We start from the raw sequence: 26361 nt of genomic DNA, 5'->3' as shown, positions 1-26361 counted from the left end.
CTCAACATCAGTCCTTCCAATGAACACCCAGGACTGGTCTCCTTTAGGGTGGACTGGTTGGATCTCCTTGCAGTCCAAGGGACTGTCAAGAGCAAGAGAGTTCCAGAAAAACATCAATTTCTGCTTTATTGACTATGCCAAAGCCTTTGACTGTGCGGATCACAATAAACTGGAAAATTCTGAAAGAGACGGGAATACCAGACCACCTGACCTGCCTCGTGAGAAACCTGTATGCAAGTCAGGAAGGAACAGTGAGAACTGGATGTGGAACAACAGACTGGTTCCAAATAGGAAAAGGAGTATGTCAAGGTTGGATATTGTCACCCTGCTTATTTAACTTATATGTAGAGTACATCATGAGAAATGGTGGGCTGGAGGAAGCACAAGCTGGAATCAAGATTGCTGGGAGAAATATCAAGAACCTCAGATATGCAGATGACACCACCCTTATGGCATAAAGTGAAGAAGAACTAAAGAGCCTCTTGATGAAAGTGAAAGAGGAGAGTGAAAAAGTCGGCTTAAACCTCAACATTTAGAAAACTAAGCTCATGGCATCTGGTCCCATCACTTCATGGCAAATAGATGGGGAAAGAGTGGAAACAATGGCTGACTTTATTTTTCTGGGCTCCAAAATCACTGCAGATGGTGACTGAAGCCATTATGACCAACCTAGACAGCATATTAAAAAGCAGAATCATTACTTTCCTAACAAAGGTCTGTCTATCAAGGCTATAGTTTTTCCAGTGATCGTGTATGGATGTGAGAGAAGTATGCAATAACACTGTCTAAAAAACAATGTATATACCTACCTTAATTAAAAATTGCCTTATTACTCAAAAGCGCTAAGCATCATCTATCAATTGAGAGTTGTCACAGATCTTTAATTGTAATAAATGCATATTGGCAAAGTACAAGGAAGCAAAATGCAATAGAATTAGTAGTGCCTGTAGCTGTTCATCACATGTACTTTTCCTAGAGATTTTCCCCTATCAACTTTTTTGTTGTGCCTTTTGAGTCAAATGTAATTCTACCTGACATTATTGTCAATATTATGAAAAAAATGAGGTTAGATTACACTGTTATATGAGAGTAATCACTAAAGTGTCTGTGACCTCTAGCAGTTTGATACCAAGTTGGTAATATTAAGTTGATCAATTTGTGATAGGCTTGAATTCAGAAAGGCTTTTATATATAGGCTTTAAAATTTTTTTTGGTTTTTGTAGACTAGATATAGTCCTGGCCAGATTATCAGGCCAGCTGTCAACTTTACATACCTTAAGTTTATCAATAAATTACTTCAGTAATATGTAATTACCATTTAAAACAATGCCCACTGAAAATATGGGCACTAGAAATATATATTTTAAGTGTCAGCTTGGGACAGAAAAAGTAGGTATTATTCTTTCTGTTATCATGGAAGATATCTAGGTTGGCCAGAAATAGAGGGAAGGGATGCCTTAATATAATACTTTACTGTTTTAACTTTCTACATCTTAAATAAAACCAAATAAAGCTTAATTTTTCTGAATAAGCAACAAGGGACATTGTGAGAAAAGTGGACAGGGTAACCTTCTTAAATTTATACTCCTCTGTTTCCTTGTTTATGTAGCTTATTTTGCAAGTTAAATATGTGTTACAAGTTTTATTTGTGTTTCTCCATATTTTTTGTCAAGAAGCATAATTATCTGAGTCTCAGTCCTTTAGGCTTATTGGTATAATTTGAGAAGTTGCATCTACTTTCAAGCTTACCTTTCTACTTTCAAGCTTGCCGCCTTGTTACTTTCTTATGAGTTACTGAAGGCAGTAAGAAGCAACCAGCACCTTTCATCTCTCTGGCATTTTCATACCAAGTTCTCTGAATCCTTGGCCTCATTAGTTAGGTGCTCCAGTTCGAAGACAATAGACTGTAGTTTAGCCATTCAATGAGGAGTGAGTGCCAACTTCTTTTAGGGGATACAATGACTTTCACTACCCTGTACCCTTCCTTTGCTAAACACATTTTACATTTTAGGTTCTGTCACTGTATCACTCTTTTTCCTGGCACTGATTTCTAAGTTGGGGCTTCCTAGGTGGCTCCAGTACTCTTGCCTGGAAAATCCCATGGATGGAGGAGCCTGGTAGGCTGCAGTTCATGGGGTCTCTAAGAGTCAGACAAGACTGAGCGATTTCACTTTCACGTTTCACTTTCATGCACTGGAGAAGGACATGGCAACCCACTCCAGTGTTCTTGCCTGGAGAATCCCAGGGACGGAGGAGCCTAGTGAGTTGCCATCTATGGGGTTCTACAGAGTCGGACACAACTGAAGCAACTTAGCAGCAGCAGCAGCAGCAGGTGGCTCAATGGTAAAGAATCCACCTGCTAATGCAGGAGACGTGGGTTTGATCCCTAGGTCAGGAAGAACCACTGGAGAAGGAAATGACAACCCACTCCAGTATTCTTGCCTGGAAAATTCCATGGACAGAGAAGCCTGGCAGGCTACAGTCCTACAGTCTATGGAGTCGCAAAAGTGTCGGACATGACTTAGTGTCTAAACAGTTTCTAAGCTAGTTTGCTTTAAGCTGTGAGCCACAGAAATCCAAATAAGTAAAAAGGTAATATATTGGCTCATATAACTGGAAAGTCTTTCTCTGTCTTTGAATTTTGTGTTGACAGATTATGTCATGTGGTAGCAAAGATTGGACCATGAAGCACCAAGTATAGCCTATGGCCAACATATATAAGGGTGTATAAGGGGGCATAATGACATGTATAGATACACAGGTAAAAAAGCTCATCTTAATTTTGCAAGCACATGTTTTTTATTTTTGGAAAAAGATAAAAAGCTTTCATCATATAATTATTGATTCACGAAGCTCAACTGAGTTTCACTGGTGATTTTGGCATTGGTGTGTATGAAGTGGCTGGAACAGGAGTACAGAGAAACTTGGCTAAAAGAGCACTACAGTTGTTGGTGTCAAATCTCCATTCATAATATGAAAAGGTAATTAAAAAAATATTTCTCAGAAACAATCAAATGGTCCTTATAACTGGGAGATCTGGCAGAAACAGACCTTCTGTCTTCTAATGTCTGTATCTGCCACCTTCTTAGGAGAGCTAAGACATCTTAATTGATTCTGGATTATATATAAAAGGAGGGAGTAGTTCCCATCACTCAAAGCAGAGTTCTGTTACCAAAATAAGAGGAGAATTGAAAAGATGCTGCGGCAGATATGTACAACTGATTCTACCACTAACTTAACTGACAGCTCTTCTATTTGCTAGTGGTATGTCTTTGGGCAAGTTATATAATCTCCCAAATCTTTCTTTCTTTATTGGGAGATGGGAAAACAGTAGTACTGCATAAGTTTGCAGTTACTGGGAAGGTCAAGTTCATTGTGCATGCCAAATGCTAAGCGTGGTGTTTGGCACACAGGCCTCCACATAACGGTCGCTGTGCCACACCACTACCACAGTCAGCAGCATTGTCATCAGTTTTTAAAATTTATTAATTTTTTAAATGAAGAGTAATTGCTTTAGAGAATTTTGTTGTTTTCTGTCAAACCTCAACACATTATCGTCATTTTAATTAACAGTAGTAGCAACAGCATCCTCCACTCACTGTCTCTTCATCTCTTCCCTTTTCCTACTTTGCGCCCTCATCAGTTCTCTACTGACTCTTTGCAGAACTTTATCATCTCATCTTCTGTATAGCAAACAGTGATCTTTCAGAACATAAATTTGGTCCCATTACCCTCTTGCTTAAAATACTCCAATGACTCTTCTTATTGACAGAATAAAATTCAGACTATAATACATATACTGTTTTTGTGCAGTTCCAGTTCTTTATTTTCTGTGGATTTTGTGAGAATTTATCTTAGCATTTATCTTGGTTAATGTAATGCATAATTTCAAATTCTACATAATATTCAGATATAAGTAGATAGTAGCAGATATTAATGGATGATGGTTAATGCATATGAAGTTTCAGGCTTCTAATGGTTGGTAGGTGTCTTTTTGTTTTATTTTCATTTAACCAAGTTTCAAGTCAGTTTAAATAGTTTGACTTAATAGATTTATAGCTTGAATTTTGATGACTTAACAGTAGGGATACAGGAAGGAAATGTGATAGAATGATAATAGTTGAAAAGTCAGGAAACTAGGTCATGAAGAGAGAGAGAATATATTTGTGTTAGGCTGGATGTTCTTGTACAGGATTTCCTCAAGAAACAATCGCCCATATTATGTATGTTTACATCTAATTACATCAAACAACATTCCTCCTCATTTCCCTGTGCAATTGATTGATTAAAATTGATGGTGGAATGCTTCCTTGGAAGCCAGGAATGAAGGGTTGCTATGTGAATAGTCATAAGCTGTTAGCAAAATGTGTCATTTTCCACACACTACTTTTCACTTTCTCTCTGACCCTAGCCACCAGTATGACTTTCCCAGTCCTTGACTTTTTCTGATAGTGCTTTACTGTTAACTTGAATTAATTGTTTCTACAGTGAATACTCTATACCCATGATCCTGTAGTCTGTAGTTCTTGTGTCTGATCTCATATAACTACAGATAAGTTTTACTCAGAAGGTCTTTTAGCAGTTTGTCAAAGCCTCAACATTTGTTACTGCATTTTAGACAAGTGACAGTCAACAGTTGATTGAAAATTAACTAGAACCAATAACTGGAACAAAACTCCTGGTCATTAGTTAGAGTTCTTTGAAATGCTCTGGTCTCTATTGTCATCTGACATTATGGTCCCTAGATTTGCAAGCATTCTGATAGCATAGCATCTGACATTATCCTTTTGTCAGGGCAGGAAACCAGGAAGTTTAAGGTGTTAGATAAATACCAGGTGGGAAGTGAAAATAGTCCACAGTGCTGCACAGGTAATATCCTGCTTATTAAAGTAAAGTTAGTAGTTATTTGAATTTAATAATTAATAGTATATAGAAATTTACATATGGATTTAGGGATAACTTCAGTGAAAATTTTTAAAGATAATACATAGAAAGTTGGTGAAAATTGGCTTACCATAAATTTGAAATACATTTTATGTTAAGTTTTTTAAAAATCAAGGAGATACACTAAACAGGCAATTGAAGTTAGAGATCAAATGGAGATGGAAGAGCCAATGAAAGAAGCTGAGAAAACAGCTGCCAAAAAAGCAGGAGGAGTAGAAGCAGAGAGGATGTGAAGTGTCCGTTGGTTTACACGGCATTAGTAGTGCTTGTGCTGGTGAATGTTTAACAGCTGACCCTGGAGAAGAGGAGTGATGCTCTACTTTTTAACTTTTTCTGATTTCTGTGGTATAAATATTCCACTATGGCTAATTTCAAATTATTAGCAGCTACTTTCAAGTTAATTTCAGTTTGCAACCAGATTGCAGATTTTCTGAAAATTTAATAATCAGTTTTTATGCAGTATTCAGACTGGCTCCAACACATCACTGATTGGAGATCTTGGCAAAAATAATGTCAGCGAAGTAGTGGGGTTAGAAGAAAGCTGAAGGATGTCCTATAGATAAATGATCTATGGACATTAAAATGATTATTTTGAAGAAAGTGGTAAGAAATAACATATTTAATATAGCATGAAAAAGTTATACTTTAAGCTTGGAATGATGAGCAATATCTCTTCCTATCACATAATATTTTTAAAAGACTACATTTTATTTTTTATTATATGGAGAACATTATCATTTAATAACCACTTGTATTTATATGTACCTGCTAAGAATGAGATATACTTCTTTTTTTAACCTTTGTTATCGAAGTCAGGATACATACAGAATAAATTTATAGAGGAAGTAATTTTTTACAAGAGGAAACAAAGCATATAAATTTTGAGCTGATAGATAAACTTTTATAGCCAGAGAGTTTTGTCATTACAGAATATCTAAAGACATTTTAGATATTTAGAATATCTAAAGGTATTTAGATAAAAATATGTAAAGATATTTTACACAAAAGCCGTTATTGGTATAATTGGGAAAATTAGTTGAAATTTTTGATGTGAAAAAAATGTAATCTGGTCTGTATATAGACATAGAAATATTAGGAAATGTTATGCTTCTGTTTTAATGTGAATTCATGTACTGATCAGTTAATACTATCTTTTTGTAACAAATATCTTTGATGATTTATTTTTATTTTGCTTTATTTGTTGAAAGATTACTCAGCAGTAATTTTAACTACTCTACTTGAATTAATATATATGTTATTTGGTAATCTGTTTTACCATGGTACTACAGAGAAGGCAATGGCACCCCACTCCAGTACTCTTGCCTGGGAAATCCCATGGACGGAGGAGCCTGGAAGGCTACATTCCATGGGGTCGCTGAGGGTCAGACACGACTGAGCGACTTCACTTTCATGCATTGGAGAAGGAAATGGCAACCCACTCCTGTTCTTGCCTGGAGAATCCCAGGGACGGGGGAGCCTGGTGGGCTGCCGTCTATGGGGTCGCATAGAGTCGGACACAACTGAAGCGACTTAGTAGTAATAGTATGACATTTTAAAAATAATATCTAGCTGATAAATAGGTATTCCTTTTGTTTTGCATTAATGGAAAGAGGTTATTAGTTTCAGGTCAGAATTTTGGCATTCCTAGTATCCAGATTTATAAATTTTTAGTTCATCAGAGATTGTGAAAGAACTTTTGTGACTTCTGTATCATACTAGGAATGAACAGATGTAGGTAATGAAATTGTAGCTAACACATGTTTTGTTACACTCTGCTTTGTTTCTCCAGGCAGGCAGCTTGCATAGGGAGAAAATTATGGTCTTTTTCTTCAGTTAGACTTGAGTTAAGCTCTGGCGCTAATGTTTTCTAGCTGTTAACTCAGCTTTTTGTTAATTCACTTATAAAATGGGGATAATAATATTGCCTTTCAAGGTGGTTGGGAGAATTATATGAAGTAGTGTAGTTAAAAGACCTTTTAAGTAGAGTCCGGTACATAGTGAAATATTAATTAAGCCATTTCTTTAAGTAGGTGTCTCAGAATACAATGAAGGATCATCTTGGGAAACAAAATGTACCTGTTTTTCTACTATAAAAAGCAGGTACAGCTGCAACTGGAGAATGAATACTCTGCAAAGAAGTATTAATATTTTAATTAAAATTTTAATTTAATTAAAATTTTAATTTAATTTAATAATTTAATTATAAAGCACATTCTAATGTACAAACCCAAATAAGTTATGACAATTAATAAATTCACTCTTAATGATCCTTGCATTTCAGAACATGGGCCTTGTAATCAAATAATTGTAATCAATTATTATTACAAATAATTGTAATCAATTATTTTGTGAACTTGCCTTTTTAAACTTATGAGCTGATTTAACAGGAACATTTTATTACAAGTCAAATGAAACTCATAGTATCCTTTGATTAATTTTATCATATAAACTTTTATCACTTTGATCTTTTAGATGTTTTTATAATTTTATCTATTTTGTGATGAATTTTTGTCATTTGCTAATTTTCTTTTTCCATTTTTTCTCCTCTATTTAATATATAATATTACTGATTTCTATTTATGCTTTTCTTTCACCTTTCCCTTTCAGTTCATTAAAAAAAAGAAGAAAAAAAGCAAAGCGTTTTATTCTCCTTCCTGTACAGAAAAGGGTCTCAGTGTATTTTCAGTTAGTGACTGTAGACCTGGCCTGTATTATCACTACTATTTTGGTGGTTTGGAATCATCAGTGCCTCCTCAGGAAGAGCAACAGAGAGCAACTAGTTTCCAACTGCTGAATTAAGACACTTTCTATTTGACTCTTGGGCTATTTCTATATTTAAAATCATCTTTCCACAATTTAGTGATTTAGTATATTCTATTATTTATTTAATAGATTAGTTCAGTTTCAAAATATTTACTTCTGACTTCATTACTTAACTAAGATAAAATGTTTAAGGAAATACAGGAGTGGTAAAACCTTTAAGGACCTTCCTTGGCTTCAGTTCAGTTCAGTTCAGTCACTCTGTTGTGTCCGACTCTTTGCGACCCCATGAATCGCAGCACGCCAGGCCTCCCTGTCCATCACCAACTCCCGGAGTTCACCCAGACTCACGTCCTTGGCTTACTTTTGTTTTATTTTGTATGTATATGAAAACTGTGTTCTTTTAAAAGCACAATTTTATCTTCTGCCTCATTGAGTTTACTTTTTTAAGAGTAGTTCTTATTTTAAAATCAGTTTTCTTTATAGATTCTTCTCTCACTGTATTGTCTCAGCATAATAATGGGAATGAAGTATATTTATTAATAGTAAAATTACTGTTTTATTCTGTAATGTATATCATCAGTTAAGTAGATTAGGACATCTTTACCTTTTTTCTTCTTTTAGAAGAGCTGTAATCAAATTCTCCCACACCTACCAAGGCTAATTGAAACCATCCTGTATGCGTAGTTATTCAGACTGCCATTTGAGGTTCAGGATACTTAGTTATTCTCATGATGACTTAAGTTGTTTGTACTTCCTGATCATCATAGATTTTGGTGTTCCTACCTGGAATAATTTTGAAAAATTGATCCTTTAACTCCCTGAAGTTAAAATCAGGGATCTTAAATATCCCTGGTGGCCCAGACTGTAAAGTGTCTGCCTACAATGCTGGAGACCTGGGTTCAATCCCTGGGTCAGGAATATCTCCTGGAGAAGGAAATGGAAACCCACTCCAGGATTCTTGCCTGGAAAATCCCATGGACTGAGGAGCTTGGTAGTCTACAGTCCGTGGGGTCACAAAGAGTCAGACTTGACTGAGCTACTTCACTTCACTTCCTAAATATCTATTCAGACTTTGTTGTCAGCAAATACCTTCATATTTGACTTACTTTGGAAACTAAAAAATTTCTTCAATTCACTATATATTACGTCTTTCTATTAAATAAACCCTATAACACTTGTATGTTAAGGCAGCTGTAGGGACTATAGATAATGTGTATAAAGGGCTAGTATGGGGTACCTAACACATAGCAGATAGTCAGCAAGAGGCAGGTGCTGCCTTTATTAACAAGTGCCAAAACATGCTTACTGCTGAAAATGCTCATTTCTACTTTTCTTCTTTCTAAAGAAAAAAAATTAATATTGACTACAGTGATCAATAGATATCAATATCAATAAGATATTTTTTGTGTGTTATATTGGTAAAACTGCTGCTACTGCTGCTAAATCACTTCAGTTGTGTCTGACTCTGTGTGACCCCATAGACGGCAGCCTACCAGGCTCCTCCGTCCCTGGGATTCTCTAGGCAAGAACACTGGAGTGGATTGCCATGTCCTTCTCCAATGCATGAAAGTGAAAAGCGAAAGTGAAGTCACTCAGTCATGTCCAACTCTTTGCAACCCCATGGACTGCAGCCTACCAGGCTCCTCCGTCCATGGGATTTTCCAGGCAAGAGTACTGGAGTGGGTTGCCAGTGCCTTCTCCGATTGGTAAAGCAGATCTTGGGAAAACTGATCTCATAAAAGTATCTCTATTGATGGTCTTGGCTAGTATTTGAGATCTTGCATATTTGAAAAATCTTTGTTCTTTGTCATGATCAGTGGGTGGTTAGGCTAAATGTAGAATTGTACTTAGAAAATAATTTTTCTTTAATTTCAAAGAGATTTAAAGTCTGTTAGATAAGCTTCTGGCTTCCATTGGCTCTGCTGAGAAGTTTCTTTTCATTTTGAGCCTTGATCTTTAGTCTTGACTTGCTTTGTCACTTGGGACCTTTTTAAAGATCTTCTCTTTATTTCTGCTGATCTGAACATTTTACTTGGTACCTTTTCTCCTCCAGTGGGTGTTTGGAAATGTATGGAGACAATTTAGATAGTCACAGTGACTAGGAGTGCTAAGGGAGAATGCTTTGGCATTTAGTAGCTAGAGATCAAAGAAGTTAATTTACTTGCAAATACAGGAAGCATTCTCACCCAGAATTTAGTCGTATCCCTATTAAGAAGTATTGTGACCTTGGTAAAATATAAGAATAATCCTAATGTTCATACTGATTATAGTGTTTGGCAAGAGAAACAAGATGTGTGCACCAGGACCAGTCAGCTTGATTGTAATTGTGTTACAGACATGCTATGAGAAACAGTGGAAGAAGAAAGAGTGAGTGACACAGAACAAATGGAAGGAGAATAAAGATCATTATGTGAAATATAGCCATCAGATTATCTGTGAGGTGTATGTATATATGCCATGTTACTGATTTGATTTCTGGTTGGACATTTTCTACACTATTTTGCTTAATCAGATTTTGACACTTTTTCCCCTGTATTTCCAAGTAGTACCTGTTCTTTGATAGGTTTATGTTATTATTCAGTCACTCAGTTGTGTCCGCCTCTTTGCATCACATGGACTGCAGCACGCCAGGCTTCCCTGTCCTTCACCAGGGAAGGTTTATAAATAGATATCTAATTGTAATTCAAACACTTAGCAATTCCAGATCCAGAAAGAACTGAGAATTTTTTTTTTTTGCTAAGACTAGAACTTGACTGACAGTGAATGATACACAATGATACATCAGGTGGGGACTCAGAAAAGAACTGAGCTAGAGGTGTACTTGCACAGTTTCATAGCAGCTTCTGTGGTTTCAGTTTGTAGTTCTGTTTCACCAGTCTTGGGAAATGAATTACCAGAGCAGCATGTACAGATAGCCATAACAATGCAAATATTCAGTAACAAATTCAACTTGCTTTTGAATTATCCACCATTTTTTATGGTTCATATGATTGCTTTACTTCACTAATGTGGCTAACCAGGCAAACTGTACATTAGAAACATAAAAGTCTAACCAAGCAAAGAGGGATTAAGATAATGAGGTGGGAAGATAGTAGAAGATGTTAAATGAGTAGTTTGATAATTAAGTATTAATGCAGTCTTCATTTTAATATGCATATGATTACTTTTACTTTTCAGAACCTAAATCACAGCCGCAGCAGCTTCATCAAGGACAAAACAGAGTGTCAAATACTGAGCAAAATGGAGTAAAAGATAATAATCAACCACGATATCTTCCTCGAAATGATACGAGACAGCCAAGAAATGAAAAACCTCCTCGTTTTCAAAGAGATACCCAAAATTCAAAAGCAGTTTTGGAAGGCAGTGGATTACCTAGAAACAGAGGTTCTGAAAGACCAAGTACTTCTTCGGGATCTGAAGGATGGGCTGAAGAGAGAACCAAATGTGATAGATCGTATTCTAGATATGATAGAACTAAAGATACTTCTTACCTTTTAAGTTCCCAGCACAGTGATACTGTATTTAAAAAAAGGGATAACTCTATGCAAAGCCGATCAGGAAAAGGTCCATCCTACGCAGAGGCAAAAGAAAATCCTTTTCCTCAAGAATCTGTAGATTATAATAATCACAAACGTGGGAAAAGAGAAAACCAAACAGCAAATTCGGATCATTTTTATGACAGGAAGCCACGAACAATAAATAATGAAGCTTTTAGTGGTGTAAAAATTGAAAAACATTTTAATGTAAATACTGATTACCAGCATCCTGTCCGAACGAATAGTTTCATTGGTGTTCCAAATGGAGAGACAGAAATGCCACTGAAGGGAAGGCGAGTGGGACCTATTAAGCCAGCAGGACCCATCATGGCTTCATCCTGTGATGATAAAATATTTTACAGTAGTGGTCCCAAAAGAAGATCTGGGCCAATTAAACCTGAAAAAGTACTAGAATCATCTATTCCTATGGAGTATGCAAAACTGTGGAAATCTGGAGATGAATGTTTAGCACTTTATTGGGAAGACAACAAGGTATGCATGCTGTAAAGTTATTAAATACTAATATTAATGAATCTAACAGTCTAGTGAGACCATAGAAAGCCATTGCTTTGGGACAGGGTTTCAGTCTCTGGTTGTACTTGTTTATAGTCTTTGAACAGATGTATGCATATGTAACTTATCAAAGAAAGAGCAAAATATTTAATATTTTTTATGGATGCTTAGGAGTCCCATAATATTTGGTTGTTAGGTTTGATTTTCACTTGCATATCAGAAAAGTATTGTAAAAGTGAATAAATGAGGTTGACAAGTTACTTTAGTTATCATCTACAGAGCTATTAATATTTGCTTTTCTTTCTAATAAAATTGTACTGATTCACAAGGAGGCAAATCAGCTGAATGGTACACAGTTAAGTTCTGCAGATGTCATTAATTTAAAGGTAATATACATAATTAGCCTACTTTAAAAAAATTATGAGTAGAAAGGTTAATTATTTAGCTAATAATAAATAATTTAAGAATTATTAAACCAATAATTTAAACAGCCTTGTGTTCTACATTATATACTGGCTAAAAGGAAAAGAGGGGGAAAAAATGGAAATGGAAAGACACAAGATGAGATTGAGAAGGAATACAGTGAATCAGATAAAAGGGCCTGACAAAAGGAAGAAGACCGACACAGTGAGAACAGGAAGGGAAGAGGCCGGAGGGACCCTCAGACAAGCGGGACTTTGTTCGTGTCTCCATTTCTGCCCAGCATGCTCCTCTACTAACTGCTCTTCTAGTCCTTGAAGACTTGGCTCAGAAACTTCCTAGAGGAAGCTTTCTTTGTCTGCATCCTCCTCCCTTCTATATTACTGTCTTTCTCAATCAGTGCCTTGTTCACTTTCTAAAGCTTATCACAGTTTGTAAGAATTTTTGGTTTTGGTTCCTATATTGATAACTCTTTCCCCTGCCATGATTTTAAGTCCCTTGAAGACAGGACCATATCTCTCTAGTTTTTCTCTTATTGCCCTGTTCCTCTCACAGTGTAGGAATTTCATAATTATTTGTTAACTTTGTTAATTAGTTCATTTTCCAAGAAGCACTGGCATTGGAAAAAAAGTTGAGTGGTTAGGGCACTGGAGATATTGTTGTTGTTCAGTCACCCAGTCATGTCCCACTCTTAGTAACCCCATGGACTGTAGCCCTCCAGGCCCCCTGTCCCACACCGTCTCCCAAGTTTGCCCCACTTCATGTCCATTGCCTCGGTGATGCTATCCAACCATCTCTTTCTCTGACGCCCTCTTCTCTTTCTGCCCTCAATCTTTCCCAGCATCAGGGACTCATCCAGTGAGTCAGCTGGAGATATTAGCAAGGTAATAAAAACCAGAGGTAGTCATACTAGGAAAACTATTGTGAAGGACGTAGGTGAATGTGAAGATCAAGTAAAAAATATATTTGAAACAAATATTTTATGTATAGAGTAGTTTCAGTTGAGATGGCTGTGCCCATATGTGTGACTGGAAGGAATAGTGGAGATAATGTTACCTGAAGATTTCAAGGAATGAAATTAAGGCTAGGAGGTGTGGTAGGATGTTTTAAGATATGCTATAGGGCTTGGGATCAGGAAACAGGCCCCATTGTGTTCAGTGAATGATGAAGAATAAACAGGGTGTTCAGTTCAGAACAGTTCAGTCGCTCAATCGTGTCCAACTCTTTGCAACCCCATGAATCACTATGCAAGTCCTCCCTGTCCATCACTCAAACTCATGTCCATTGAGTCAGTGATGCCATCCAGCCATCTCTTCCTCTGTCGTCCCCTTCTCCTCCTGCCCACAGTACCTCCGAGCATCAAGGTCTTTTCCAATGAGTCAACTCTTCGCATGAGGTGGCCAAAGTATTGGACTTTCAGCTTCAGCATCAGTCCTTCAAATGAATACCCAGGACTGATCTCCTTTAGGATGGACTGGTTGGATCTCCTTGCAGTCCAAGGGACTCTCAAGAGTCTTCTCCAACACCACAGTTCAAAGGCATCAATTCTTCAGCACTCAGCTTTCTTCACAGTCCAACTCTCACATCCATACATGACCACTGGAAAAACCATAGCCTTGACTAGACCGACCTTTGTTAGCAAAATAATATCTCTGCTTTTCAATATACTATCTAGGTTGGTCATAACTTTCCTTCCAAGGAGTAAGCATCTTTTAATTTCATGGCTGCAGTCACCATCTGCAGTGATTTTGGAGCCCCCCAAAATAAATTCTGACACTGTTTCCCCATCTATTTCCCATGAAGTGATGGGACCGGATGCCATGATCTTAGTTTTCTGAATGTTGAGCTTTAAGCCAACTTTTTCACTCTCCTCTTTCACTTTCATCAAGAGGCATTTTAGTTCCTCTTCACTTTCTGCCATAAGGGTGGTGTCATCTGCGTATCTGAGGTTATTGATATTTATCCTGGCAATCTTGATTCCAGCTTGTGCTTCTTCCAGCCCAGCGTTTCTCATGATGTACTCTGCATAGAAGTTAAATAAGCAGGGTGACAATATACAGTCACTTGACGTACTCCTTTTCCTATTTGGAACCAGTCTGTTTTTCCATGTCTAGTTCTAACTGTTGCTTCCTGACCTGCATATAGGTTTCTCAAGAGGCAGGTCAGGTGGTCTGGTATTCCCATCTCTTTCAGAATTTTCCACAGTTTATTGTGATCCACACAGTCAAAGGCTCTGGCATAGTCAATAAAGCAGAAATAGATGTTTTTCTGGAACTGTCTTGCTTTTTCAATGATCCAGCGGATGTTGGCAATTGGATCCCTGGTTCTTCTGCCTTTTCTAAAACCTGCTTGAACATCTGGAAGTTCACAATTCACGTAGTGCTGAAGCCTGGCTTGGAGAATTTTGCTCATTACTAGCGTGTGAGATGAGTGCAATTGTGCAGTAGTTTGAGCATTCTTTGGCATTGCCTTTCTTTGGGATTGGAATGAAAACTGACCTTTTCCAGTCCTGTGGCCACTGCTGAGTTTTCCAAATTTGCTGGCATATTGAGTGTAGCACTTTCACAGCATCATCTTTCAGGATTTGAAATAGCTCAGCTGGAATTCCATCACCCCACTAGCTTTGTTCGTAGTGATGCTTTCTAAGGCCCACTTGACTTCACATTCCAGGATGTCTGGCCCTAGGTGAGTGATTACACCATCGTGATTATCTTGGTCGTGAAGCTCTTTTTTGTACAGTTCTTCTGTGTATTCTTGCCACCTCTTCTTAATATCTTCTGCTTCTGTTAGGTCCATACCATTTCTGTCCTTTATCGAGCCCATCTTTGCATGAAATGTTCCCTTGGTATCTCTAATTTTCTTGAGGAGATCTCTAGTCTTTCCCTTTCTATTGTTTTCCTCTATTTCTTTGCAGTGATCACTGAGGAAGGCTTTCTTATCTCTTCTTGCTATTCTTTGGAACTCTGCATTCAGATGCTTATATCTTTCCTTTTCTCCTTTGCTTTTCACTTCTTTTCTTTCACAGCTATTTGTAAGGCCTCCTCAGACAGCCAGTTTGCTTTTTTGCATTTCTTTTCCATGGGGCTGATCTTGATCCCTGTCTCCTGTACAATGTCACAAATCTTAGTCCATAGTTCATTAGGCACTCTGTCTATCAGATCTAGGCCCTTAAATCTAGTTCTCACTTCCACTGTATAATCATAAGGGATTTGATCTAGGTCATACCTGAATGATCTAGTGGTTTTCCCCATTTTCTTCAATTTAAATCTGAATTTGGCAATAAGGAGTTCATGATCTGGGCCATAGTCAGCTCCCTGTCTTGTTTTTACTGACTGTATAGAGCTTCTCCATCTTTGGCTGCAAAGAATATAATCAATCTGATTTCGGTGTTGACCATCTGGTGATGTCCATGTGTAGAGTCCTCTCTTGTGTTGTTGGAAGAGAGTGTTTGTTATGACCAGTGCGTTCTCTTGGCACAACTCTATTAACCTTTGCCCTGCTTCATTCTGTACGCCATGGCCAGATTTGCCTGTTACTCCAGGTGTTTCTTGACTTCCTACTTCTGCATTCCAGTCCCCTGTAATGAAAAGGACTTCTTTTTTGGGTGTTAGTTCTAAAAGGTCTTGTAGGTCTTCATAGAACCGTTCAACTTCAGGTTCTTCAGCATTGCTGGTTGGGACATAGGCTTGGGTTACTGTGATATTGAATGGTTTGCCTTGGAAACGAACAGGGTGTTAGGTGTTAGCTAATGATAGCAGCAAGAAGGGGTCCAGGTACAACTAGATGGCATAGTCTTTTAAGGTTTTTGTGTGAATGTGGCTAGTAGCAGCTTCTCTGCTGTCAAGTTTTTTTTCAAGGGTGAAAGGAGAGGAAGAGACTGCACTAACCGTGTCTTTTCTTTTTTTCAAGAAAAGTAAAAGCCTTTCCAGAAATACCAACAGATAATCTCATTGGTTGGAACTGTTTTACATGGCTACTCCTTGGTTCTTATGGAGACTTGGAAAACAAGTGCAGGTGTTCATCACTATCTAGACTCTTACTCTTGCAGCTGAGACCACTCACTTTCCAAAACACAAGAACTGTTTGATTTGGCTAGTGCGGGGATTACTTATGCTTCGCCATTTCTCCATTAAGGTAGAGCCAAAAAGTAGTTGAAAATTAGAGTTGGTTTTTAGAGCTAACATTGTCTACCTTGGAGGGTTCACTTCTGTAGGGGACTTCCCTGATAGCTCAGTTGGTAAAGAATACGCCTGCGATGCAGGAGACCCCAGTTGGATTCCTGGGTCAGGAAGATGTGCTGCAGAAGGGATAGGCTACCCACTCCAGTATTCTTGGGCTTCCCTTGTGGCTCAACTGGTAAAGAATCCACCTGCAATTCAGGAGACCTGGGTTCGTCCCTGGGTTGGGAAGTTCCCCTGGAGAAGGGAAATGTTACCCACTCCAGTATTCTGGCCTGGAGAATTCCACGGACAACATGTGTATGTATAGTCCATGAGGTCACAGAGTCGGACACGACTGAGCAACTTTGACTTTGACTTTGTCTTTTTGTCACTTCTGTAAGATGCTTCTGTGAACAGTAAAGATGAAAGTGGCAGAATTTTTTTTTTTTTTGCATTGAACAATGTGGAGTTGGTGACCCTGACAAACAGAGGAAGTAAGTGAATAATTTGAGTTCAAGTCCAATAATGTTTGAAAGGCTTGGTAAGAAGACTCAGGCTTTCCACTGAAATCCTGTCAGGATCGTGTCCTAGTACTAAGTGCAAAATACAAGCAAGCCAGTAGAAAGCCTAAAATCATTCCTGCACATGATCAAGGGTATCTACTTGTACTCTGTCTGCCAGCTTCCTAAAATATAATCCTCCTTGAGGGAAAAGTAATATTTTTTAGAACCTCTTCATGGTATTTCACCTATTGATACAATGTCTGGCATCCTAAAAACAATTATCAGGCATGTTAAAAATATAGAGAGAATATGAATGAACAGAAACAAAGCAACAGAGAATAATGACAGTCCTAAGATATTTAAATGTAGACAAGTTCTTTAACAAATATTGAGTATTCAACAAACCATAATTGAGTAGCTGCTAAGTGTTAGGTGCTTGGGATACATCAGATAGTTTTGCCTGTGCTATGAACCAAGTATCTTCAAATACCTGATCAGATTGTTATTAAAGCTTTACTTTCAACTGTAATTTTCTCAGAAAATCAATAATACTAAAGTTATATTGTCTCTACTGAATATACTCAAAATAATATCATATAGCATCTGAAAGGTGGTGCCTAATATTTCCCAAAATATTTTGAGCTTTTAGAGGATTGTTGGAATAATTGAATGATCTCCTAAGGGGACTACTTTGATTTTACGTGGATGTTTTTCAGTTTAGAGTGAAGGATTTTAGGCTCTGTATAGATACACCATTAAGCAAGTAAGATCAATAATACTCTGTGAAAGAGATGGCATTGGTTATCTTATAAAAGCACCTAATTTAAGCGATAACTTTTCAGTGTCTTGTCAAGAACAGGCAACTTTCCAATTTTCTAGCCAGAGACTAGGGTAAAGGCTTAAGAAAAGCATTATCTATAACTGTCATTAAGAAACCATAATTTTAATTGCATTACAAATGATGTTTGGAAACAATCAGTTAGTATCATTTAAAACATTCCTCATGATACCTTGCCTTCTTTCAAGCTTTACTATCATAGAAAGACTGAGCATTTGGAACAATCCTCCTTCTCCCTGTACATCTGCCATGACTAGTTCAGCTGTTTCAGCTCTATCAACTGGGATAGACCTTTAAAATGGTCTCCTTGCCTTAAGTCTTATTCCTCTTAAATTTGTCACTGGAACTGCCATTACTGTGATCTTGTCATTCTTCCTAGTTAAAATAGAGCCTCTATCCGCTGACCCTTACTATCTTGTCCTATTGGCCAACCCTTCTTACGTCATGCCATAATTAATTTAAAACTATTTGTTGTATCCTATACTCAGACGGTAAAGCATCTGCCTACAATGCGGGAGACCCAGCTTTGATCCCCGGGTCGGGAAGATCCCCTGGAGAAGGAAATGGCAACCCACTCCAGTATTCATGCTTGGAAAATCCCACGGACTGAGGAGCCTGGTGGGCTACAGTGCATGGGGTTGGAAAGAGTCGGATACAACTGCGTAACTTCACTTCATACTCTTCTTCATGTTTTGTTTCTGTAAATTTTACTGCTTGGCTAAATACGCTTCATTCTTGAAGATTATACCCATTGTCATTTGCCCCAGGAAGCTTTTCCTGCACTCCTAGCCATATCAAGTGCCATATCACTACACCTTTACTTCCCATGTTATGTAGAAGTCATTTTTTACACAGGTTATCTTTAGTAAGTTCCTAAAAGGATGTCAAGTTGTTTTCCTAGGTTATATATTATGATTGTTTGTCATTGTTGAACCTAACTGGCATAATTGTCTAAAAAGCTTACAGTTGAAATATGCGAGAAATACAGCAATTTACAGAATATGGAAGTGTAAGGCTAAGAAATAAAGGAGGAAAGGAGAGACGTGGATATATAACTAGATCTCTAAGATAAAGAAAAATTTTGGCGTAGTTTCTCTAATCTTCTTGCATCCAGATCTAGAAAAGAAATACCATGGATTAACTTAGTAACTTTTATAGTATGGTGTATACTAGTTAGTTGGGCTTCCCAGATGGTGCTAGTGGTAAAGAACCTGCCTGCCAATGCAAGAAGCATAAAGGATGCAGGTTAGATCCCTAAGTCAGGAAGATCCCCTGGAGGAGGGTATGGCAATCCACTCCCTTATTCTTGCCTGGAGAATCCCATGAACAGAGGAATGTGGCAGGCTGCAGTCCATAGGGTCACAAAGAGTCGGACACAACTGAGGCAACTTGGCAAGCACACACGCACACTAGTAAAAGCAGATTCTTTCCTGGTACACTCACAGTAACTGCTAATTTAGAAGGTTATCAAGAATAAGAATTTTTGTTGCCTTTAGCATTTTTTGATTCCAGTGAACCCATGAAGGTTATTGAACTCAGGCTTGGCTGCTTGCTGCTTGAAAGCCAATTTTTGAGAACCAAGTGTTGGGTAAAAGGGAACATGGCTTTGTTGAGGAAACTTGTGCTGTTCCGGGAAGAAGATGGGCTCATGGCCCAAAAACTAACTCCCCTAACCAGCTCCCTTTTGCCGTTCAGGGGCAAGAGCTTTTAAAGGAGATATTTAGGGAGATACAGGTGGATGGAAGGGTTGGTGGAGGGGGGCTTCATGCAGAACAGCTCCAAAAATCATCATCATCTCCAAAAATCATCTTGAAATTGGTCGTGTAGTGGTCTGATCAGCTTCATATAGTTGTTTTAAGTACAAGTATTGCTCGGATTTCCTCGAGGCCAGTTCTTAAAATTGTGAAAGATGGAAGAGCTTATGTTGTAACTACAATCTGGTCATCATGTGGTTAACTTCTTCTGTCTAGTGGGTGTTTTGGTATCTGCAAAACAGTCAAAGGATTTGACTGAGATTATGTATCTGTAGCTCTTGAGGAGAAACTGAAGGTCCTTAACTTTGCTTAATGGCTAAACTATTATTTTGTGTTGCTTGACCGTTTTCCTTTGTTTCCACGTTTTTTCACTTCTCTGATTACATTTATTCCTTGGTTAAGCTTTTCTGTAGACAAGCAGCAGATGGAGGACCTGGGGGAGAAGGAGCGTCTGTCCCGGAAGGTCTCATGGGGTCCTGTTACACTGATTCACTGTCAGAGTAGACTGTTAAAAGAGCGTCCAACTCCCTTGTTTGAAGAAAACTTTCCTTGAGAGTAAATAAGAATTTTAAGAATTTTTTGTTGCTATTTCATGTTCATTAAGCAACATTCAGACCTATAATTCGAGTCCTAAATGGGTTGACCTATAGTGAAGGGAATACTCCAGTCAGTTGATCTACTCCAAGTTGCCTTAACAGATAAATTAAAAATTGAAGTTGTTATGTGAATTCAGTTCCTGGTGACTTTGTGCATTGGTTCCCAGAGCCAAGTAATACTGGATAAACTGAAGAAATAAAAGTGTTTGGTCTTACAGTGTCTTAAATCCTATAAATCCTGGATATAAGTAGTGTGCTGACTTCTTGCCTGGGAACTCTGCTTCACCACAGCTGCCTGTATGACTATAGCAATGACAATGAGCCTTTGAGGATTTTTTTGGTCATATATTTCTGTTTTTTAAATAAATTACTTCATACTTATATACTCTAATTAGTACATAAGAACTGTTTTACTAATGTCAAAGGGATTGAGTGGCTAACAAGGAGACGTTGAAGAACACTAATTCTTTTTGCACGCATTAGCATGTGAATATTCTCTACTGATCCTCTTAGTTCTGAAATCTTACTACTGCTCAGTGAATGTCAGAACTCACACGCATAAGAGAATCTCTCTTTTTCTTAGCCAATTTATGATTATCCAAAAGTAAATTTTGGACTCTGTGGGAGAAGGTGAGGGTGGGATAATTTGAGAGAATGACATTGAAGCATGTGTATTACCATATGTAAAACAGATGACCAGTCCAAGTTCGATGCATGAAGCAGGGCTCAAAGCCAGTGCTCTGGGACAACTTAAGGGATGGGGTGGGGAGGAAAGTGGGAGGAGGGGTTCAGATGGGGAGACACATGTGCCCCTGTGGCTGATTCATGTTGATGTATGGCAAAACCATAACAATATTGTAATGTAATTATCCTCCAATTAAAATAAAAATGCATTATCTTAAAAATTATTTTTTTAAATATTATATATTTCAAAGTTGCTAAGAGAATTTATATCTTTAAAGTTTTCATCCTAATGAAAAACTATAACCATGTGTGGTGATGGACACTAACTAGACTTATTGTGGTGGTCATTTCACAATATATACATATATCAGATTATTATGTTTTCCACTTAAAACTAATACAATGATATCGCAATAAAATTGATTTAAAAATGAGCTTTCAAAAAATACTAACATGGTAACATTTTGAGTATTTATATTTCCATCATGCATCACCTTATCTAGACAATGTTGATCGTCCTGTTTAAAACTCCTTTTTGTCTCCTCAGTTTTACCGAGCAGAAGTTGAAGCTCTTCATTCTTCAGGTATGACAGCAGTTGTTAAATTCATTGATTATGGAAACTATGAAGAGGTGCTACTAAGCAACATCAGGCCCATTCAGTCAGAGGCATGGGTATGTGATAAAAATTATGTACAAAGACATAAGCTGTTTTGAAGGAAATACATAGCTCTGAAAGATTAGTCATAGTAATACTAAATTTTCCAATGGAAAAATGTTTTGTTTAAAACTGGCTACTCCTAAAGTAAGGTTTTAATTAATAATTACCTTAAACTACAGTAAGAATGAGTGCATTGCAATTGCTTCTCTTATATAATGCCTTGTTATATTATGTTTGGCAATAAGTGCCCTTATTTATGTTTGCCAAAAATGTGTATGTGTTTTTATGAGTCTTTAGGCATATTTTATTCTTTCCCAGTTTGTTACTATTTAAATTTGACCAAATTATGTCCAGCAATTGTCAAATTTAAATCTCTTTTGGATACATGTATAATCTTTATTATTTTAGTTAAATGTAAAATTAAGAAAAACACTTTAAATTATATATGAATTCATCTGCATTTACTAGACATATATATGTATATGTGCAGATTAAATTTAAATATCTTTGTTGAATAATACTTAATTTTGTTGCCAAATGTTATGTCAAAACTGACAGTTTTGTTGATATAATTTAGACAGTATTGACCTCCTGGAGTCCATTGTATACAAGATTTATGTAACTTTATATAGAGTCTCAACTATATTTAGGCAAAAACAAGAGGACAAAGCATATTAGAATTTGTTTAATAGAGTTTTTTTTACAAATTTCTTTCTCTAATTTGTGGGTTCAGTTCAGTTCAGTTGCTCAGTCATGTCCAACTCTTTGAGACCCCATGAATCGCAGCACACTAGGCCTCCCTGTCTATCACCAACTCCTGGAGTTCACTCAGACTCATATCCATCGAGTCGGTGATGCCATCTAGCCATCTCATCCTCTGTCATCCCCTTCTCCTGCCCCCAATTCCTCCCAGCATCAGAGTCTTTTCCACTGAGTCACCTCTTCGCATGAGGTGGCCAAAATATTGGAGTTTCAGCTTCAGCATTAGTCCTTCCAATGAACACCCAGGGCTGATCTCCTTTAGAATACACTGGTTGGATCTCCTTGCAGTCCAAGGGACTCTCAAGAGTCTTCTCCAACACCACAGTTCAAAAGCATCAATTCTTCGGTGCTCAGCGTTCTTCACAGTCCAACTCTCACATCCATACATGACCACTGGAAAAACTATAGCCTTGACTAGATGGACCTTTGTTGGCAAAGTAATGTTTCTGCTTTTGAATATGCTGTCTAGGTTGGTCATAACTTTCCTACCAAGGAGTAAGTATCTTTTAATTTCATGGCTGCAGTCACCATCTGCAGTGATTTTGGAGCCCCAAAAAATAAAGTCTGACACTGTTTCCACTGTTTCCCCATCTATTTCCCATGAAGTGATGGGACCAGATGCCATGATCTTCGTTTTCTGAATGTTGAGCTTTAAGCCAACTTTTTCACTGTCCTCTTTCACTTTCATCAAGAGGCTCTTTAGTTTCTCTTCACTTTCTGCCATAAGGGTGGTGTCATCTGCATATCTGAGGTTATTGATATTTCTACTTATTACTAGAAACCTGATTTGTTGCTGTTTCCCTAAAATATAAAGATATACTAGAAAATTATATCATTTAGACTGTAGCCTTCATCATTGAAGCGTATTTGTTTTCTTATGAACTTCTTTTGATTTAGTTTTGATCCTTCTAGATTTTCCTGTCATGACCTCAGGGTCATTGCCCACTTCACCCCCCTAAAAAAGAAGATAAATAAAGCTACAACAAAAATCTAGTAGCAGTAATCATATTGGGCCCGTGGATATTTTTATTGACCTTTTTATTCTAGAAAATTGATCATTTTCCAGGTAGCTTATTGTTTCATATTTTACAATATAACATTCATATCTTAATCTGTATAATTAAGCAGGAGATCCTTTCTCTTACTCTCATTCTCTAAAGTTTAGCTGCTTTTTCCCTAAAAGACTGAAATACCATTAATGTCTAATTTATATCTTTTCTTGGAGAAACTTGTTATAACTATATCTTTTGCCCTTTTGATTCCCACATGATGGCTATTTTTATTCCCTTTTTTTAAAGTCAATGCTCACATCTTAATGCAATTACAATGGTAAAAGTATTTATTGAGTCTGTATTTCTAGAAGGTGAGCCCAGGTTTGTTATTCATCATGTTATTCCCATGTTAGCCACTACAGAGTCAAAATAAAAATTTTATATTTAGTTTTTTTTAGGAGATTTAAAAAGAGATTAATTGTATTCTTTTCTCCCTAAAAAAATTTTAAGTTTCCTTACTTTGTTTCCTCTCTACTTCCTTTTTCTGTTCCAGAGTAGACATAGCTGTTGAGCACCTTTCTTATTCCTCATTGTAGCTCTTCTACTCAGAGGTGTTTGGTGCCAAGTGATCTTTTTCTTTCTAAGTCAGTGACATTTCCTCTTCCCCCTTTAATAGTCCCCATTGCTTTATTGATTTTAGGCCACTGTAAACTTGGCTGAACAACAAATGCATCACATGTGATAGCCCATGTAGTGATTCTGAACCACAGCGGTATTTCATGTTCTCTGTACCTCATCTAGGCTTTACTGTCCTATTTTTTTTTAACCTATTTACTTTTTCTGCAGTTAACTTAAAAATCTTTCATGCTGTGCTAAGTCACTTCAGTCGTGTCGAAGTCTTTGCAACCCCATGGACTAACAGCCCGCCAGGCTCTTCTGTCCATGGAATTCTCCAGGCAAGAATACTGGAGTGAGTTGGCATGCCCTCCTCCAGGGATTGTTCCCAATAAGATCCATGAAGTATTTTGCAGGAAGAGGCAGGATAGTATTATTAAAATATTTTGGCGATTCTGGTATTTCTTTTTTCCTAATTACAAATAATTAAGTGATTGTTGATGTTTTATGCTTTTGCATAAATTAATATAACAAATATTTTTGGATCATGAACAGTATTATTAAGAATAAGATCATCCTTTCTTCCTCATCTATGTGAATAATTGACTTAGTTGTAGATGCAGCTCCTTTTTGAATAGAAGACACACATTAACATATTTTCAGTCATCTCCATTAAAAAAAAAAAAGTATGTGTCCATATACATAAAAAGCCTCTGAAGAAAAACAGTCAGTGTGATTGTCAGTACATTTAACACAGTTAGTGTATCGATGTGTTATCCTCTGAGAGGACTAATATTGGGGTCTGTGAGCACTTTTTTTTTTTGTAACTTTGGAATTATAACAAGTTCTAAGTTAATCAAAGTAAAATGTTCACTATACCAATAAGAAGGTAACTCCAATTGATGTCATTTTAGAAGCATTAAAGGGCTACAAAGGAAAGGTGAGGCTGATAGAAGCCTTAGCAGAGTTATTTACTCACACTGTGGATTGTGTAGTTTTTAATTTTTTTTAACTCTTGCGCTACATATGTACATTACTGTTTTTAATTGTGAAGTGATTTCATATGTTTTAAGGTTTACGTTTGTTATTGCCGTAAGATTTTGGAAAATCTCTTGTCTTCCTAAATATAGTAATGAGCATTCATTGAGATTTTTTTAATAGTTTGCAGGAAAAATAATACAACCAAGAAGCCTGCATATACACCAAAAATCTTTATGGAAATCAGTTGTCTGTATTGTCTTAAAGGTATAAGGATGAATTATTAAATAAAAACATGAAATATTAAGAGACTCAGTGACTAATAGTCTCTTATGTGGAAAATTAAGACAAAAATCAAATTAATAGTTTAAGTGTTAATTTTTTTCTTCATGAAGTTTGAGCTATTTGCCTTAAATCTACCTGTAGACAAATTTCTAGTTTCCCCATCTATTTGTATATTTTCAGAGCATACACAGTGATGATATATTAGGTGATGAAAGTATACATTCTGATTATGATTAAATACTTTATTTCTTCCAAACTGATCTACTGAACTTTTTGTTCTGTCATCCTTGATTTTTTTCTTCTAGCGCAATTAAACTATCAACATAATGTGAGATTCACAGCTCATTCTTTTTTTTTTTTCTTATTTTTTTAATTTAATTTTATTTTTAAACTTTACATAATTGTATTAGTTTTGCCAAATATCAAAATGAATCCATCACAGGTATACATGTGCTCCCCATCCTGAACCCTCCTCCCTCCTCCCTCCCCATACCATCCCTCTGGGTCGTCCCAGTGCACTAGCCCTAAGCATCCAGTATCGTGCATTGAACCTGGACTGGCATCTCGTTTCATACATGATATTTTACATGTTTCAATGCCATTCTCCCAAATCTTCCCACCCTCTCCCTCTCCCTCTCCCACAGAGTCCATAAGACTGTTGTATACATCATTGTCTCTTTTACTGTCTCGTACACAGGGTTATTGTTATCATCTTTCTAAATTCCATATATATGCGTTAGTATACTGTATTGGTGTTTTTCCTTCTGGCTTACTTCACTCTGTATAATAGGCTCCAGTTTCATCCACCTCATTAGAACTGATTCAAATGAATTCTTTTTAATGGCTGAGTAATTCTTAACTGGATAAAGCCTATAATTTTTAATTTAATGTTCTTTGTATGTTGCAGGATTTTCCTTATTTTACCAAAGTAAATGAATCATTATGCAATCTCATATCATTTGTAAAACTGTATAGGGAGAAAACCATAAGGCTGTTTTATTTTCTTGACCACTGTATGTGAAACATTAGGGGCAAAGGAAACTTATTTATGTTTCTTGCAGCCATTTCCAAATTTACTACTTTTAACTCTAAAACTAATATCAGGAAAACAGTAAAAAGATGCCACAGGCCACTTGGAATTACTCTTTAAAATACCCTGGTGCTGCTGCTCAGACAAATCTTTTGTGTTTCTGGAGTGTTGTTCTTTCTGAGTTACTTATCTAAATATGGAAAGATAGTGTCAAGTCCTGATTTTCCCAGAATATTTATGACTTGTATGCCACTGAGACTTTTATATCCCAAGAAATATTTTAGAACATGCTGATTTCTAAACTTTTTGAAATTTCATAGTGTTTTACT

The 26361-nt window shown here is 36.9% G+C and overlaps 1 protein-coding gene across 13 annotated transcripts in view; it reads left to right on the top strand.

The window, feature by feature from the left end:
* The window catches only part of TDRD3 (tudor domain containing 3), a 217514-nt gene that overhangs the window by 152582 nt on the left and 38571 nt on the right, over nucleotides 1-26361 (top strand). For 11 of the 13 annotated variants that reach the window (XM_086328443.1, XM_086328437.1, XM_086328441.1 and 8 more), the window contains 2 exons: nucleotides 10885-11735; nucleotides 21259-21384. In XM_086328443.1, the coding sequence (XP_086184569.1) occupies nucleotides 10885-11735; nucleotides 21259-21384 (977 nt within the window). The remainder of the gene's footprint in view (nucleotides 1-10884; nucleotides 11736-21258; nucleotides 21385-26361) is intronic. The other 2 variants (XR_015137568.1, XR_015137569.1) reach the window with 1 other exon arrangement.

The sequence above is a fragment of the Bos grunniens genome, chromosome 12, assembly GCF_055505025.1.
Source record: "Bos grunniens cultivar Pamir isolate PY7600 chromosome 12, Bosgru_T2T1.0, whole genome shotgun sequence".
NCBI classification, from domain to species: Eukaryota; Metazoa; Chordata; class Mammalia; order Artiodactyla; family Bovidae; genus Bos; species Bos grunniens.
This window is presented reverse-complemented; position numbering and strand designations above follow the sequence as displayed.